At 41.1% G+C, this 19174-nt stretch overlaps 1 protein-coding gene across 5 annotated transcripts in view; it reads left to right on the top strand.

Annotated features, from left to right (window-relative positions):
• xrcc4 (X-ray repair complementing defective repair in Chinese hamster cells 4) overlaps positions 1-19174 on the top strand; it is a 39839-nt gene that overhangs the window by 16435 nt on the left and 4230 nt on the right. For 3 of the 5 annotated variants that reach the window (XM_046066504.1, XM_046066502.1, XM_046066503.1), the window contains exons 4-7: positions 3597-3763; positions 5285-5416; positions 6343-6473; positions 10390-10531. In XM_046066504.1, the coding sequence (XP_045922460.1) occupies positions 3597-3763; positions 5285-5416; positions 6343-6473; positions 10390-10531 (572 nt within the window). Of the gene's footprint in view, positions 1-3596; positions 3764-5284; positions 5417-6342; positions 6474-10389; positions 10532-14101; positions 16112-17546; positions 17749-19174 lie in introns of those variants that run through there. The other 2 variants (XR_006827793.1, XM_046066505.1) reach the window with 2 other exon arrangements.

Below are 19174 nucleotides of genomic sequence, written 5' to 3'. Positions count from 1 at the left end.
AGTATGAACATGCTGCACATCGTTAGATCGGTTAGATTCTCCAGGAATCAATCGTTCAGTTCATTTAAGGGAAACAACGAACCCCAAAGTCTAATTCTTATAGATTTACCGGTGTAACCTGCATGGTACAAGAGATTAAAAGGAAATAAAAATGCAGACTCCCGTTACCTTTGAGCGCTCGTGAAGTCCGAATGTGTCCGTTGCTTGATTATTTATAATCCTTTAGTCTGTTAGGGTCCACCGATCAAAAGAATCAAAATAGCTTTAAATAAAAATTAATCCAAGTTGTGAATCCTGTCATGTGAAGTCCGTCGCTCTCTGTCTGCTAACTTCTGCCACACTTCTCTCATCTGTTGTTGTTTTCCTTACATTGCTGCCTACAAAATAGAAGTGCAGAAGCCGTCTGTCGGAGCTAGATCAAATGAATGATGTGTATTTGATTTAATTTGACAATTTTTATACAAGTAATATTCATACTGTTTGAAATAAATAAACTGTTAAGCCTATTTCAGTTTTGTGCGAGAGGAATTAAAGGCAGGGTCAATTCAGTGATTTTTGCAAATAAAAGCCCGGGCTATTATTCACAGTTTTATAGTATTAGCTTTACCATCCTCGGCTAACGCTGTGTCTGGATGGTGGCGTGTTTATTCTAATACCAAGAAGTGAAATTCTCATGTGCAATTTATATAATTAAAGTAATACTTGGCGTCCGTGTAATATTGCAATACTGTGCTGCATTAATTTTTTTCCCCCACTCCTTGCTGATGTCCCTAGTGCAGCTTTTAGTGGAGTGTGTCCTCCTGTTCTCTGGTGTTTGGACTCCTGACTTCAACTTGACAAGTTCAAACTCCTGGGAATGCAAGTTCAAACTAAGGTCTCTGTATTGAGAAAAGTCTGTTCTTTTTACCTTAAGCCTTCTGCGATATTAATGAGTTTAACATTCACCGGCTCCATATCTGCGCCAACATTCACCCACTTTGGCAGTAAATTTACAATAGGTGGAGTTTCTCTCAGACGTTTCTCCCCAAATAAAAGTGTTCAGCAGTTAATTAGTGTGGATCAGTAAGCTTTTAAAACAGTAGTGTCTCTATGACAACATGAGAAACCTTTGCCCACATCAACAGTGTTTCAGCCAACCCACGGTGTCTCAGACCAGTCAACAACATCAGGCTCTGACCAGCTCAGATCCCTAATGTGAGCGCTCAGGTGACGGCTGAAATTCTTATTTCTGGTGTAGTTGTAACCGTTGAGAATTTAATAATGATTGAGTGTGTACAAGGAGGCAGCAACTGGAAGTGTTTGCCAGAAGAGCTTAGAAGAGGCATTTCCATTTCCAGCAGTATTTTAGATGGTTGTTTAGTCTGAGGTTATTTGCTTGACATTTCTGAGAGGTTTTGAAGTAATAGCTGGCAAATATTAGACACTTGTAAATAACCTGACGTGGCAGAGAAACACACAGGGTGGGAGAGATGTGGGAGAGTGAGCGTGAGAAAAGCAGAGGACGTGTGTCTCAGTTAATGACTTCCATAGAAATTAGATTGTTAATAAATTAGGCAACTTCTGTCAGTCAGCAAAATGTAACGACTGTGGTTGATGAGGGAGAGGAATGTTGTGTCAGAGATTGAATGAATCGTCCAGCCACGTCTTTCACCGCATTTTCACTGCTCTTATCTCTCTTCTTATCCAGTCTGTACGGACACACAGCTGTGTCTACTCCCGTAAAGGTCAGTTATTTAAGGAGCTGAAGGTCAGAGAGGTCAGTGGTCGTTGTCACTGTTCGGCCTCTTATCTGTGCGTAAACATGAGGGAAGACTTTGTTTCCTGGGGGACAGTCGCCCTTATGTGTCAGTGACCAAAAATGTTATCAGAAAATGGGAACCTAAATCACATGAAAGAATTAAACTTGTAAATATATATGCCAAAGACTGTTTAAGGGAAAGAGACACGCCACTTAACGAATCCTGAATTGAATTCTATGGGGAAAGTTGTATGTACATATCCTGCCCCTCCTGCAAGAAAGCCAAGTCTGTTAGTGTCCCCCATCCCCATTTCTGCCCCCCTGTCCAGCCCAGTGACAAATTAATACATAAACAAATGCAAAATAAAGAAGACAAAGCAGTAAAAAAAACAAAAAAAAACAGAGAAGTCAGTGCACAGTTGAGGTTTGCAACTGTTACCAATGATGTGGTGGATGCAAAGAGCAGGCGTGTGACCACTTCAGATGCACTACATGTCCACCATAAAATACTGCGTTTAAGGTGCCAGATTTGAAATACAGTACTTGCAACATGTTTTGGAAAATATTGTAAACGTATACGGTATATGCAGACTTAGGGCTGGGCAATAAAACGATAATGATAAGTATCGCAATATAATTTTCCTCAATATCAATATAATGTTCAATATATCGTCAATAAATATTTGGTTTAATTCAGTTGAATCGCAAACAAATTAACGCTTAAATTTTTTATTAAAATATTTATTTTGTTGAGGAATAGGGACTGAAAAAAGATTTACTAATCATATTTGTTTAAATATTTTTATCATAATAGTTTTGACCATAAAGATGGAGTCAAATCAGCTTTTAAACTTGAAAGAAATAATGATTTGACATTTATCGTGATAATTATCGATATCGAATGATATGAAATGTTTTTATCGTGATGACATTTTTGGCCATATTGCCCAGCCCTATACAGACTGTATCCAAAACGTCAGTTAGCATAAATTTACACAGAGGCCTGATCTTGTTAGTCTGAAGTAACTTCCCGGAGGCGTTACCAAGATGGCTGCCGAGTGGCGAGACTTGCCTGTAAAAGGACTTATGCAATATGGATTTGCTGTCTGCTGCGCACACCGGTGGCAAACCGCAGTCAGACTGGATTTATGTCTGATGGCGAGGTGCCACAGTGACCTCCTGTTGTTCTGTTAACTCACTGGTTAACTGTAATTTAAATCTCATCTGGAGTGTTGTCTTCTGAATTTTAAAGTAAGTGGCGTGAGGAGCTGCTTGTCATTTTTAAATTTTTATTAATTTTTGCAGACGCTGTACTTTCCTTTTTTCATCAGCTCACTGCGGTGTTTACTTATACGTAGAGGAAGTCATAAATGTAGCTAATCTGATATGTAACATGCTAACACCAACATACAGGCCTATTTGTGAACCTATGTGACGACAGGAACAATTAAAGCCATTAAAGGCTACTTTTTTTTTTTTTTTACATTTGGGCAAATTTGCACCATTAAAAGTTTGTAGAGATATCTGTTAGCAGCTCCTGTCAACAGTGTACAGACAGCTATAACTGGATCACTATGAAACTGAAATAACTTCGAAACACGATGGTTCTCTGGGAAGTTCTGCCAAGTGGATTCATGGATTTATCAGAGATAATGAAATCCTCTGGGAGTGTAAGACACACTGAATGATATCCATATGTGTTTCATGTCAGTGTGTTCAGATCCGACGCACCTCACGCAGTATCTCTGCAATCCCTTTCCGGCGCCACCCTGGGTAGGCTTTTGTCTTTATGTTTTGTCTTTGTCCTGGTTAATATCCATGTCTGTCGTAAAGGTTATAATGTCTTCTCCTCTTACAGTTCAGGTTGGGTTCTGTTTTGCTGAACGCTGTCCCAGAACCGGCTAAGGCCGTGAGAGAGTTACTGATTCTCAGTCTGCAGAGGGGAAATAAACTGGAGCGCCTCAACCAGAAACTAGAGGAGGAGAACCAGAGACTGAGACGAGAACAGCAACGCATCACTGCAGAGTAAACACACACAAAACACAGAATCACCAGAGTTCCCACTGCTCAAAACCAACACCAGACAGGGTTTGGGGATTATTTCCACATCGGAACAGCCCAGGAGTTTCATAAATTCTCTCAGGAAGGGTACTTTTAAGCATATTGATGACATTTAAAGCTGGTATTTTTTCTCAAATGACCACTTCCACCCAGCCGTAGTGGTTGATTTAGGCCTGATTTTACTTGAGTAAAGGATCTGGGTTGGTCTTTCACCACTGCATTCATCAAATATCTGAGATGTATCAGTGTTTAATTATGTTTGATTGTACAAAAAAGAGATTAAAATCCGGAAACACATGATCAGAATCAGAAATACTTTAATGATCCCATGAAGTGAAGCTCTTTGTCACATGATCCCTTGGTCATCAGTTCTTCACATGTTTTGAAAGTTAAGTGTAGTCCATGAAAATGAAATGAAAAACTTTCTATGGAAATCTTGCACTCCGTCACAGTAAGGTTAAAATCACAAGTTTTAGTTCCCCTAAATCCATCACAGGGTTCCCACTGAGTTATTACCCAACTCCTCTAACACGGTGTGGGGAGGCGCGGTCTGCCTGCAGCTGTACGTCACCTTGAGCTATGAACTGCTGTCACAACAGTGTTAAAGTGAGTTAATCACACCCGGCTACGTCTGAGGGGCCTCATATGACGCAACATACAGTCAACCCAATTCATTATGTATGTCAGTATAGAGCATAATGCTAGCGTTGTTTCAAATTGTCAACAAATAACATAAATAATAAAAGACCTAAAACAATTTGTCATTCCTGACTTCAGCTCTGAGCTGATTGGTTCCTCCGAAAGACGTAAATCTTTAAAAACAGCTCACAAATATACAGTATAATGTTTAAAAAGGATCAGTAATTTCTTCAAACAGCTGTTCACTGTTGTTTTTATTAAACAAACAGAAAGAAATAGTGCATTTGTTGGGGACTATTTTCAGCGGCGGATGAATCCACATTTGGTGCTGTACCGAGTGTTTGGTGCAGCAGGACGGTGTCTGTGTGACGGAGTCAGGATAAACTACAGTATGTGTTCATGGTGATGAAGGAACATGTGACCCAGTGCAGCAGTGAGGCTCACTGATGGGTTTTAATAGTTTCTTGACAACAATGGAGGAAGAGGAGACATCAGGCAGAAAAATAAAGTCACCAGACGTATGCTTCAAGTCATCAGAATTAAACGACACACATAATATTTAAGTGTCTTTTTGCTCTGAAGTCAATGCACAGGACTGCTCCCCTGTATGATTCAAGGCTTTGTAATCACTCCTCGACTGCACCATCCATCACTGATTATCGGTAGTAGTGTTACGTTCTAGAGGTTTAACATTTGCGTCTACATATACTTTTTATGGCGTCCAGGAGAAGATTTTGGATGACCTCTAATATAGCGAGGAGTCACTCAAGAAGACGTGCGACCTCCAGATTTTAATGTGAGTGTGTTTTGCTGTTTTAAATAATATATTGTAACTTTACATTTAAGGCTGAAGCGCTATGCTGATGGCAAAGAAGCCCTGGAGGCAGAGCTGTACTCTCGGTTTGTCCTGGTCCTGAATGAGAAGAAGGCCAAGATCCGCAGTCTACAGGAAACTCTCACACACCTACAGGAAACAAGGTATACCACAGCCTTTTAGTCCTGCAGTTGTTTACCCAGTCACCCCATGTGTCTCCTTTAAAACTGAAGCTTTCACATTATAACGTGAAGATTTCAGTACTTTTGTTATAAAGTTTTAAAAATATTATTGATGATATTCTTGTTGTATTTTGTAGGAAAGACCCCGATTAAATTCATGAATCAGCCCCAAGCTTGAAAAAAAAAAATCTCCCAGCCCCACTTTGAGCTGTCATTTCACCAGTTACACGTCCACCAACAGATCAACCTTGCAAGTTAACAGAAACTCATTGCAGTGAATAACCTTTACCCGACATGTCAGCTGCTTTCATCTCTTACACAATGGTGTAGAAGTTAGTAGGGATATGTCCCTCCCAATATCCAGAGACTACTGAATTGTCCCTATCAATCATTTTTATATAAAAATTTAAATATAACTGGGCAGCGCAGTGGTCTGCATGTTCTCCCCACCGTCCAAAGACACGCAGTCTCGGTTAATTGGTGACTTTTAATTGCCCTTCACAAGGTGTGAATGTGAGTGTGATGGAGTTGCGTGGTGTACCCCGCCTCTTGCCCAGTGTCAGCTACGATCGTCCTCAGCGTCTTTATTTCTAAAAACTGACAGGTGCTTCATCTTCAGCTGTATCTCTTACATAAACGTCTCACTGACATTTAAACAAAATGTAACTTGACTTTGTTTGTATCAAAACTTGTCAAGAGAAATGTTTCAGCTGCACATTTCCAGCTCATGTAAATGTACTTTTCTAGTTGCTTAATAAATTTCTCAACTTCTTGATTTATGTTACCTTGATTACCGCAAGTCTCTGATTCATCTCTTAGTTGTGAAAGTCTTTGGGTTTAATTCATTTTTATAACAGTTTGGTGGAACTTTTTAAGAACATATTGTGTTTTATATTTGTGTGTTGTAGGAGTTCTGAAAAGGTGGGTTCTGTAAAATCAGACCGAACAGCAGGTCAGGAGGAGGATGACTATGGAAGTAGTACTGATGAAGAGCCAGAGGAAGTGCAGTCAACTCCAGCCTCCGCTTTATCGTCCCTGCGTAAGAGCTCATTTCTTTTAGTTGAGATTTCATTAATATTAAATTAGTGGAAATTCAACATTATTCACACATCGAGGCAAATAACAGACGGAAGACTGCTAATCAACTGAAGTTGGTTTCCATGTAGACTTTACAGTCACTATTTAACTTCTTCAACTCTAGTATATCACCTTAGTTTATTGTATTAAGAAATCAACACAAAATCCTCTTCCACAATTTGTTTTAATTAGAATTAGGGCTGAACGATTAATTGCATTTGCAATATCGCGATATGATAAAAAGAGATTTTCTAATCGCAAAGGCAGCGATTACTCTCTGGTCACATGACACGTGAGAGTAAAACAGTCTGCAGACGAAGCATCAACTTTGCACGTGACGCACGTGACGCTGTACCTTGACTTGTTGTTGTACAAAGTTCTTAAGCTTGACAGAAGCTGATACTACAGAAACTTTAGTGTCACACAGGGAATGAAAGTAGCACCCGCCACCCGCTGGTAACTTGGTGGTGGGTGAACCTAATTTCATCATAACACGGGCCCGACCCACAAGAAAGAACAGTGCATGTTTAATTGATCTAATATTGTGTTGGTCACACTACACACTGATTTACTGTTTGTCCGTTTTGAATAATACAGAAGGTAAAGAGCTTAAAATGAATCGCATATTAAATCGCAATTAGATTATTTTCCAAAACCGTTCAGCCCTAATTAGAATATCAGTTTGAACTTTAAACAGGATTATATCGATAACAATATGTAAGTAACTTGTAGACACTGCACGGAAAATACCGCAATCAGGAAAGATCTCTGTTTTGACTCTCTTTTCTGTAAGAAATTTGCTTGTACACCAACAACTCTTTTTACTCACAGATAGAAGCCAGTCTAACGGGTGAGATACCGTTTTTCATGTGGCCAATCCCTCCAATTGGTCCAACTAGTTATACAGTCGGGCTGAAATTCTCCGAGATCGGTTGTTGTTTGAGGTCACAACCCCTGATTTAATAATCACATTAAATGACTTGGCTGTTGGTTGGATTCCTGTCAAGTGAGAAATTTTTGTTTTGAGCAGTTCAGCTGTCCGATTTCTCACATGGCTTCTATAAAAAAGATCCATTAAAACCTGTTGTGAGCTTGTTTTAATATTACTGTAGTTGTGTTTTACATGATGTGGCTAAAATTTCAGCCTTGTTTGAGTAAACTTTAAAGTACCCGTCAGTAGACAAAACCAACCTGGTGTTTCATGTTTCAGTCCAGTGTGAACTCCACGTCGTGGCCGGTCAGTTGAACTGTACTGTGTGAGCACTAAGTCGGTTCCCTTTTAGTCTCAGATGTAGGTAGGTCTGCCATCAACCGCAACATCTTCATGTGAGCTACAGTTGTTGTACTTCAACAAAATTACAGTTTTATGTTTTTGTTAAAATGAAAATGTGCATAAATGATGTTGGTTCTTAATGTATGTTTTGCCTTAAAGTTATGTTTTCAACATGTTTTGAGTTTTCCAGCAAAGATCTTTCTACCCAAAAGAGCAATTTAAGAGTTAAGAGTTTCTCCCCTCTGGTTAAAGTGCTGCTCCACTGATTGTAGGAGAATTCCCCAAATTGCCACACAATTTCCAGCCCTGTGTCAAAATCCCTTAAAAAAAGGGGGAACTTTTCCAGGAATATTAGTTATTATATTTGACTGTCAGTACCATGTCTCCATTATGCAATGTCTGCAGATTACTTAAAATCAGTGGTTCTCAAACTTTTTCTGTCACGCCCTGCTTCAGAAGCCGAAGAAAGAAAAAAGAAAGTGGATAAAATTTTTATCAATCATAAACAAATAAACATAATTCAGGTTAGCACAATAGCCTTGCTTGCATCAGAGCACTTTTATTTGTTTAAGTCACCACACTAATCCTATTTATGCAGCTTTAGATCTGCTCAACATCCACGACCCCCCTGAAGTGGCTCTTCACCCCCCCCCCACTATGAGAACCATTGCTTTAAATAAACATTGTGACAGTTGTGGAGTGAGTTTAATGGATCATCTACAGAAAGCACCTGATTGTGTCATTAGAACGTGTATGTCAACATTAAATCCCATCAGGTAGAAAACTGCTGTTGCAGGTGTTTTGCCTTTTGCTGATGGAAAACACCTGCAGTGACATCACTGATTAAGGTGTGGCCCAATATCAGACAGAGTAGTATCAAAACTTACTTCGCAACACTGCAAGTAGTGTTTAAAAAAAAATATTTTTTGTAAAATAAGTTTTCCCATTTTCTAAAATATGATATTTTTGGGAGCTGTTGTCATGGTGCGTGTTTTCACCATCGCTGAGACTTTGTGTTTTTCATGCCTAGAAACTAACTATGACATCGCTGTTAAATCATGTAATGCAGAGTAGTGGGCCTCTGTGAAATGACATCCCACGTCACCTTTAAATACAAGCGGCTTCTTACCTTGACGTTACACTTAATCAACCTCTACACGTCTGCTCCCAGATGGCCGGGATATGATGAATCTATGGAGTGAAGGTGTGAATTACAGTGAGATGGATTTGGGCAGAACATAAGTTAACTATCATAGAACTGAATCGGGGACTTTCTGCCCTCCTCTCAGCTGTTTACATCCCTGATTTTTCCACTTTCTCACAAGTTAAATCGTCCACAGCCAGGTTGGGTTTTACGTCAAGGCCTTTTCAGCAATGTAGGTGTCCCCGTCTCTCTGGGCCTTCCCCTCCGTCTGATGAGGAAAAGCTGGAGGGATTGTGTTGTTTCAGTTGCTACGACAGTGACTCAGACTACCTTGTGTTGCCAGTTAGGGCCAACAGATAGAGCGGGGGGGGGGGCTTTAGGAAATCAGTGGTGTCATTTATGGGTGTGCTTTGTGCGGTATGTGTGGAGGCTGCTGCTGCTGTCGAGAGAGACATTACTGAAAGGTCACAACAAAACAATTTATTGTTGATGTCCTTGAGCCCATTCTGGCAAAGAAAGTGTGTGTGTATAAAAACATTTTAACGGTCCCACCCAGTAAAAGCAAAAAGGAAATTAATTTCTGTGCACTTTTTAGATCCTTTGGTCACCAACAACGATATAAAGTGTTGAGATTATCCATTTACAGCAAACGATCTGCCCAGATTTGTCCCCATTAAAGTGAAATAAAAGACATTTTTAAATGACACGTTATGAGCAAGAGCCATGATTCGCCGTAACCATGACAACATAAATATGAAACGTTTTTTAAAGATGTATAAATATAAAAGCTAATGGACGAATAACTAAAAACAAGCTACTTAAAGATATTACAAATTAAAGATGTCTCTGATAAAACAGTAGAGAAAACCATTAACAGAGAAAACACAAGCTGTACAATGTGCTTAACTGTCCTGCAGCCATTTCTCTGCCTCGCTGACACCTGCTTCGTTATGGCTTTGCTTGCTTGTGGCGTTTTGTGCTCAGTAGTTTTACAGAAAACTAAGTGGGAACCAGTCACCGAACATAACGGAGAGAAATACATCAACTGCAATTAATTTAAGAAAAGGAAGAACGTGTAATTTTAAGTATGTTGCCACATTTTCCGCCTTCGTCCTGCTCCTGCTGTTGGCTTCAGCTGCCATGTTTCTCTGCCCTTTGATCCCAGGAATGTGTTGATTTGCAGGTGGAGCGCCATCTGCTTCTTTGTTATTCCATACATATACTCGTCCTGGTAATCTCACTTTTAAGAACAGACGGCGAGAGGAGACGTGATGAAAGTCAGACGGCTGAGGACAAGAGTCACAAGCAAATGTTGGCAGCCCCAAACTGTAGACGAATAACTTGTGAAAACAACTGCACTCTTGAAAACTTTTACGTTACTTACTGTTCATCCTAAATGTTTCTTTCTTGCTTTAAAAATACTGTTTATGCAAAAACCTGACTGACTCATGTTGTCCTCAGAATCTTCTACTGCGAATCCTCTGGACGACAACCTTAAGGACATCACAGACGTGGCCCCCTGTCGCAAGCGACGCTTTCGTCACCTCGGAGCCCCCGACCATGCGGTTAAAAAACCGAACACACAGAGCTCCCAGAGAAAGAGGTACGTGACTGCACTGCATTACATCAGCAGCACAAAACACAGCCAAAACATGTGACGATGCACATGTTTTGGCTGTGTTTTGTGCTGCTGTAGTTTGTTTTGACGATGTAATATGTAAAATACAACATAATATTCTCCTGCTTTATGGTGTCATAAATGTCTTTCTTGGAGCAGTTTACTGGTTCTGTAGTTAGTAAACTGTTTAAATTAGTTAATTTAGCCAGGGTGTGACACCTCCAGCCAAGAATAGGACAAAAAACATACATTAAATCTATTTTAACGCACTTTATTTTAACAAGTTGTGGTTGAAAACCACCTCCCTTCTCTTCTGTAGTGCAAAAATACAAAATACATCATCTTGAGGATCATGTCCAGCTTGAATTGCTTTGTGTTTATTATAACCTTTCTTTGCAGATCCATCTGTTGTCTTGTCTTTCCTTTGCCTTTTCCTCCTTCTCCCTCCTCCCTCTCTTTTCTTACTCCCTTTGTATCCCCTTGAATGGGAAAGTCAAACATCATAAAAGTTCCTTGTCAGGGATCTTCTTTATGTTGGGTAATTACAGGCAATCTGCAGTGGATCTCTTTGGACCTGTACCTTGAGATTGTTGGAGGTTGCCCCGTCCCAAATTGCCGTTGAGCTGCACGTGAAGTGCAAACAAGAGTAAAGTGGCAGCAAAGCTAATCTCATTCATAAGATAGCAGTAGCTTGTAAACCTGATTGAATGCAACTCAAATCAGTGACGTAAATATGTGAAGGAATGTGGGGAGCAGTGCAGCAAAGTGTGTGTTTCACAGGGGGACACAGACACACAAACATTTACAAAACAACACTGTTGTTTAAGATGAAATTCAACAGACGAGCAACTGTAAGTCAAATAGCTGAAACGGTGGTTCTGCCACAAAGCAAAACAGCAGGTTGTGATCGAGCAGAAAGCTCAATTAAAACGTGTAGTATGAGTTAACACAACCCACACAATGAATAATGATATCTTGAAGAAGTCCTTATGAAAATCCTTCCTCTACTTCTGGTCGTAGGAGGTGGAATGTTTCCTGTTCTGAAGAAGCCAGTTTTCGTTACTAAGATTAGACATGTCACCGTACACTGAACTACATATACTGAACAAAATTATAAACGCAACACTTTTCTTTTAGCCCCCATTCATCATGAGCTGAACACAAAAGGCCTATTTCTCTCAAATATTGTTCACAAATCTGTCAAAATCTGTGTTAGTGAGCACTTCTCCTTTGCCAAGATGATCCATTCACCTCACAGGTGTGGCATATCAAGATGCTGATCAGACAGCATGGGTATTGCACAGGTGTGCCTCAGGCTGGCCACAATAAAAGGCCACTCGAAAATGTGCAGTTCCATCACACAGCATAAAGCCACAGAAGTTTTGAGGGAGCTTGTAGTTGGCATGCTGACTGCAGGAATGTCCACCAGAGCTGTTGCCCGTGAATTGAATGTTCATTTCTCTACCATAAGCCGTCTTCAGAGGCGTTTCAGAGAATTTGGCAGTACATCCAACTGGCCTCACAACCGCAGACCACGTGTAACCACACCAGCCCAGGACCTCCACATTCAGCATCTTCACCTCCAAGATCGTCTGAGACCAGCCACCCGGACAGCTGCTGCAACAATCGGTTTGCATAACCAAAGAATTTCTGCACAAATTGTCAGGAACCGTCTCAGGGAAGCTCATCTGCATGCTCGTCTTCCTCATCGGGGTCTCGACCTGACTGCAACTTCGCACAGCCAATGAAAAGGAGTGGACCGACACTCCACAACCTGATCAACTCTATGTGAAGGAGATGTGTTGCACTGTGTGAGGCAAATGTTGGTCGCACCAGATACTGACTGGTTTCCGGACCCCCCCAATACAGTGAAACTGCACATTTTTCATTATGAATGGGGGCTAAAACAAAAGTGTTGCGTTTATAATTTTGTTCAGTGTATGTGACGTGGTGCTGCAGAGCTTGCTGAACTCAGAGGACAGGGGAGGATGTTGCGACTGACGACAGAGTAGAAACAGAAGACCAGCAGTGTGACCTTGTTCCAGTGTCCGAGCTCTTGTAGTAGCAGTTTCCAATCCCGCCCCCCTTCAGTTATGCACAAAGAGAGAGAACGGCCAGCTGTGCACCTTTTAGGGCGTTTTCACATTTACAACATTCCTCTGAGAGGGAATATCAAATTCAGCTCTCGAGCGTTTATTGGTGATAAAAGAGCATCGTTGTCCTGCAGGTTTATGATTTCTGCTGCTGGGCTTTGCTTCAAGATTCAGTCTTTTCTATCTTGACCGTCTGTTTAAATCTTTAGCCTTACAAACACATGCTGCCTTTGCTTTAGGCGAGCCAGCCGGCGATGAGCAGGCGGGTTAGCCTCAGGAGAGAAGACCTTTTCCACTGTGGACTTTATGTGAACACACAGCTCCACTAAAGTGTGGAAGACATCAGGAGGCTGCAGCAGCTCCCATCATCCAAACTGTTGAGAAGAATGTTAAGTGGCTGGTTCTGAATGGTATCTGCGTGATGTGACCTATCACATCACGCAGATACCATTCAGTTACAGTCATTACAGTGAGCTGCTGACTCCATATTTAGTGCCACAGTAATCTCCCGTTACCTCACATCAAAATTAAGTGTACAGATTAGAAATTCATGGAAAAAAGACCGCTGATGTCAGATCAGTACTCACGGTATGTGAGTTATCCTGAGTTGAGGTATCAGGATCTGAATCAGGAGAGAAACGGTGGATCCCAAATGGATAGATGTATCACAAGAGCTAAGTGGGGGAAAATGTGTTTTTCATAATTTGGGTGAACCAAACATTTCATTTCTTGAATTTTCTTGAATGCAATTACTCTCAGGTCTGAACACAGTGTAGCGGAGGGAATTCTGAGGGAGGTCTAGGACTTGAACTGAGGAGCCAAAGTCAGTCACTGGTCTCAAAGACGCAATTATACAACTTTCTTCTTTTCTCTCTTTCTCTTTCTTCTCCTCACACTCCTCTCCTCCCTGTTGCTGCACATCCAAAACCTCACAATACTAGTGCTCTCGCTCCCCCGTTTGCCAGTTTCTTTTTGGATGTGGCCATTTAGAAAATATTCCAAAGACACGTCTTAATCTGACGTTGTTTTCTGTAGCCCTCCAACAGAGGGTGAATATACTGTGTCCAAGCTTCTCCGAGTGCCAGCCACTGTAAACTGTGCCACATGCAGATGGCCGTAAGTGGTGCCATCCATCCCCAGCTGCTGTCAGTAGTTGGTAGTGGTGCCCATTATCGGGGCTTATTACCAGCTCTGACTGCTACAGAAAGAAGTAGCAGTGAGCTGACGAGCAGCTGTGGCTGGCTGGATGTTTGATCGCTGCAGTGGCTCACTGCAGAAGCTGCTCCCCCTCTGAGCTGGCAAACAGCAGCTGCAGAAGAGAGGCCTTTGTCTGAGAGGTGGCTGGTAATGTGGGGGGTTCAGGGCTGTTGGCAGTCCTACACCCAGCTATTGTATTTTCCATTTCCATCACTACTCAACCCATTCACCTCCCTCTGTTACCTACATGTTTTTCTGCATGCAGGCCGTCCACAGAGAGGAGGAGGAGGAGGAGGAGGAGCAGAAAATGAAGGGTGTGAAAGAGCCTGAAGAGAATTAAATGCAGGCCACATGTCCAGAAGACACGGAGGACTAATTAAAGGGATAGGTTTACACTTTGGGAAATAAGAGAGTGTGATAAGAAGATTGATCATTGGTTTGTTAAATACAGAGCTGGTGTCAGGTTGGTTAGCTTAGCTTAGCACAGAGATGGCAGCAGAGGGAACGGCTAACCCAGCTCTGTCCAAAGTTCAAAAATACAAAAACACCCTTTAAAGCGCTTTAATTAACTATTATTAATTTAATTTAATTAACGCTTTAATTATGTTGTATCTGATTAGATACTGATTAGCGCAGCTTCCTGAAGTCTTGTCATCACAGTGAGGTTAGCCAGATTTGGCACCATCATACCTGTACAGAGACCAAACCCTGTGCTCACTGACCAGATATTGATGATTCAGCCAGAGGAGGTTCCATCCAAGTTCTAGAAGTGCTCCAACTGTGAGTCACCTAACTTTGAACGGGACATTTTCACCCCATTTGTTCCCATTTAGCTCTATAGACAGAGACACTGCTGTAAAGGCCTGGGCGGATGGATACACGGTTATTTGTCAGTTCAAGTAATAAAACCACATGGTTTTTACATTTGTTTGTGTTCATAATAAACAAACAAGACCCATGTTTATTTGTGAGCTTTAGAGATGTTGGCAGGGGAACTTTAGACAGAGCCATGCTAGCTGTTTCCCCCTGCTTCCAGTCTTTATGCTAAGCTAAGCTAAGCATGTCCTTACCCCAGCTCCATACTTGACACAGACATGAGATTAATATCCATCTTCTCATTTCAACGTTGGAAAGGATGCTAATATGTGTACTTTCCAAAATGTCGAACTATTTCTGTAACAAGAGTCTTTATGTATCTCTAGGTTGAACGCTTCCTTAAAGTCAAGTTTTGAGTTTTGGTTGTCAGGATCTTCAAGTTCTCATTTTGACTCATTGTAGTTCCTGTTAATGTGACCTTCAGATCCAAGAGTTTGTGTACTCTGAGGACTTTTTTCCCATGAACAGAACCACACTCTCTGTCTCCTTTGCACACGGACTGGTTCTGTAAACTATCAAACACCGCTCCTAGCCATCACAGATAATCGCTACAAGACATGGGACTGGTACAGCCTTACTTGTGTAGGCTTACTTTAGCTTTATAGTGGAATCAGCACAGAGGTTCTGTTGTACTGTCCCCCTCTAACTGAGCTGTAAAATCATCACATTTGTATAACATATGAAAGGAGTTTATGATCAGGTTTGCTTATGGGTCTGTGTTGCTCTCAGAGGAAATAATCCATTACAGCAGTGGTTCCCAACCTGGGGATTGGGAGCCCCCAAAGGGTCACAAGATACATTTCAAGGGTTACAAGATAAATGACAAGATGTGGAAATATGTTTTTTTATTGTGAATTGGGGAATAGTGTTACCTCTTCAGGTTTCTATACAAATGAAACACAATAAACAAGTAGACATGGCTTTGCTTTGAAGAGTCACAAGGCAAAAATGTTGAATGAACCATTGTACTAAAGGGGTCAGTTCACCCAAATAAAAAACGACCAACTAACAAAGGAAATATTTTCTTACTTAAACCTAGTTGTGTCCATGTAGGTGGTGTTTTTGAATTGAGATTTTGAGATTTTGAACCACTTTCTTCCGAAGGAATCGTCTCCACGAAATCTCTTTAAGACCAGTTGGCACAGTGAAGCTTGTCTTCATGAAATCTTGGAGACATAGCTCTAACTGAGCTCTATGGGCTAGCTAACATATAAAACTGTAATTTAGCAAGCTTGTGAGCTCTGTTGCTAAGAAGACAGTAACTTTAGTTTATTCAAAAGATGTTTTTGCTCCATCAACTCCTGTTTCATAATTGATACAAACCAGGTCTCTGTTTCAAAGCAGTTTAAACTCCAACAGAGGAGCTTAAAAACGTTTACATTTATTGATTTAGCTGACGCATTTATCCAAAGCGACTTACAATTGCTATATATATCAGAGGTCGCACGCCTCTGGAGCAACTAAGGGTTAAGTGACTTGCCCAGGCACACAATGGTGTCTGACAGTGGATTCGAACCCAGATCTCTCAGACCAAAGGCATGCATCCACTGCTCCATCAACACCCCCCCAAAAAACTGGATGTCGACACACCGCTAATAAGCTACAATAGCTTCCTTCATTTTGGACTCTCTGGCTTCCTGTTTCCTCAAACGTCAACTCTCAACAGCTCAAATTATTTTGTTTGCAGTTCACCAGAGTTGAGCTTGACCTAAAAGATTCTCACAAATTGACTTCAGCGCAGCTAGCGAAGCCACTAATCGCAGCGTTTCCATTGAGCTTATTGAGATTAATAAATTCTCTGTTTTAAATGATATTGTAGTTGGACCTTGAAGGTGTGTTCAGACTGGACACAAAGTAGATATTTTGCCTTGGATAATTTGCATCAGTTTGACACCTGGAGTGTTTTTGTGGTCCGTGTCATGCCCTATTGTAGCCACTGCAGAGACATTAGCTGTAGCTAGCTAGCAACGTACGAACAAACCTGTGTTTGTGGGTCAGAATTTGGCTGATCTCAGTTTTTTTGTTGTTTTACATTAGTTTTTAATTTTCCTCTTATCTCTGCTTTCATGTGGCGGATTCATAAAGTTAAATGCAGACTTTTTTTGTTTGTATTGACTTGAGATGCAATCACACCACCTCAAATTTAGCACCGTGTCCATTCTGAACATGCTTTAAAAGGAACACTGTATCTGGTCATAGATGCTGGTGTTGGTTTATTCAAAGCTGTGAGCATCACAAACAAAATCTTTTCAACTTAATTGTTCTGCGGTATAAAAATCTCAGAGACGGATATTTACAAAACCTGGCCAACCAAAGCCAACACTATCTGCATAGACATACCAATAGAGTTGAGTGAAAACATGTTTTGTTTTTTTGTTGTAATTATGTGCACTGAAGCTTTAAGTGGTACAACTTTGGGTTTAATTTTTGTCATTTAGACAAAAGTAATCCGTCTGCCCCGCTTGTTCCAAACCATACCTCTGTTTAGTTTCTTAAGCTACAAACTCGCACATAATTGGTGTACATGCTGTATGTCACCAGACCAGCTCTGTGTGGGGGCTGCACTGCGTCCAGTGCCTGAGCTTAACCTCACTTCTCAGGGTTGAAACTGCTCTCGTCACGTCCCCCTCTGCCATGTGTTCAAGTCTCCGGTGGTCCTCCATGGCAGCATAGAACAGCTCCCCCTCTCCAGTGAACACATCTCTTGTTTCCTCTTAACTAGTTCCAGCAGTGCAGCAGTGTTTGTCGTACAGTTGGTAATGATTTAAACAAGCTCAGGGCCTCCCCTCTGTTCTCCTTTCTCACACCGGCCTTTTCTTCTTGTTCCCATTCAGCTAATCAGCGTTAACAGTGGGTCTGGATTGGAGGGAAAAAGTCTACAATCTTGTGTCCTGGTTTTCAGAATATCTTTACTCGTCGTCCTTCAGAAAGCTCCTCGTGACTTACAATTCAAGATGCTTCTCTAGATTGCGGGTGTTCCTCGGGTCACGTTGGATTGAGATTCGTCAGTCATCCGCACATGCAGTCAGGTTAGAGGTGAGAAGGGCTCCATGTTGTATGGTTTATAACAGGGGAACGGTAGTTACCTCTCTACACAGGTTTTATTTTATTGATTTTATGCAACATTCATTCTCTATCTGCTTTTGTACAGTCTAGACCTGCTCAATGACATGATATGATGTGACTTTATTAACCCCCGCAGGGGAAAGTTCGGTCGACATAGCAAACAAACAAAGGAATATAAAAGAACAGATGCAGTATTGTAGAACAAATACAATGAGATAACTTCTGTTATAAATTGGCAGTTTATAAATAAAAATTAATTGAATTTTGTCTCTGAAATTCTGGCTAAGTCTAAAGTTTCTGTCCTGACTGGTTTACACAGCCTCCTATAAATTCCTCAAAGTTGGGAACATGTTCACGCGTATGAGGAGGTCACATGACCAGACGCGACCACGTCCCAAACAAGCCCCCCAATCTTCGGCACAAAGTTACAGCTAACTTACCTACATATTAAAACAGTAGCTAAATGTTTTTGTTATGAACAATGTCAAGAGCACTGATGCTTAAATCTGCAGTAACTGATTTTGTGTCATTTAGGGGCAGCGGAAACATTTTGTACAGTGAACATGTTAGTGAGCTGTCTCCTATTTCCATTTCAAACAGAGAGCCATATTAACATTCATTTGGAGTGGTGTTTGTGTCCACCTGATTAATGTCCAAAATTCAGTCTCTTTTAACTAATGAGGGCGGTGGGAGTGAATCATACGGTGATGTTTAGGCCGGAGAAGCATGTTTCATTAACATTAAAGGAAAAGTTAATTTACTTCTTTTTAAAAACATATCTGTACAGTAAATATGGAGCTACAACCAGCAGCCGGTTAGCGTAGCTTAGCATAGAGACTGTAAACAGGGGAAACGTGCCTACCAGGCCCTCCAAAGCTCACAAAGTATCATGTTCTATCTCGTTTGTTTAATAACCGAAGTGTTAATACAACAACACAAGGGCTTACGTGCTGGACTATTTATTTGTTGCCCACCAGTAACGTTTTAGAGTCTCTGCTGATTGTTTGGCAACAGCTCCCATCCAGAAAAAAGTCTGGCACGTAATCCCCTGTGAGATGGCGATTTAGTGTTTTTACACTTAAAAGTTTCTGTACGGCTTCAAACAAACAAGATATAACGTGTTAATTAAATTAGCTTCAGAGGTGTTCGTAGGTGGATTTTCTTACCTCTGAACTGAGTCAGACTAGCTGTTTCCAGTCTTAATGCTAAGCTACGAAGCTAACTAGCTTTATATTTCATGTGTGGTTTCAGTCTTTTCATCTAACTCTCACCCATAAAGTGCACTTCCCAAAATGTCAAACTATTCCCTCAAGATCTGAGTCCCTTCAGTTGGCCTACATTTGTGCTTTCCGTCACCCTTGATCTAGTCTTGCCCTCCTTCCTCTGCAACCCACTT

Source organism: Micropterus dolomieu, linkage group LG13 (assembly GCF_021292245.1).
Source record: "Micropterus dolomieu isolate WLL.071019.BEF.003 ecotype Adirondacks linkage group LG13, ASM2129224v1, whole genome shotgun sequence".
NCBI lineage: Eukaryota > Metazoa > Chordata > Actinopteri > Centrarchiformes > Centrarchidae > Micropterus > Micropterus dolomieu.
Note: the sequence above shows the minus strand (reverse complement) of the source record. Positions and strands in the feature narration are given on the sequence as shown.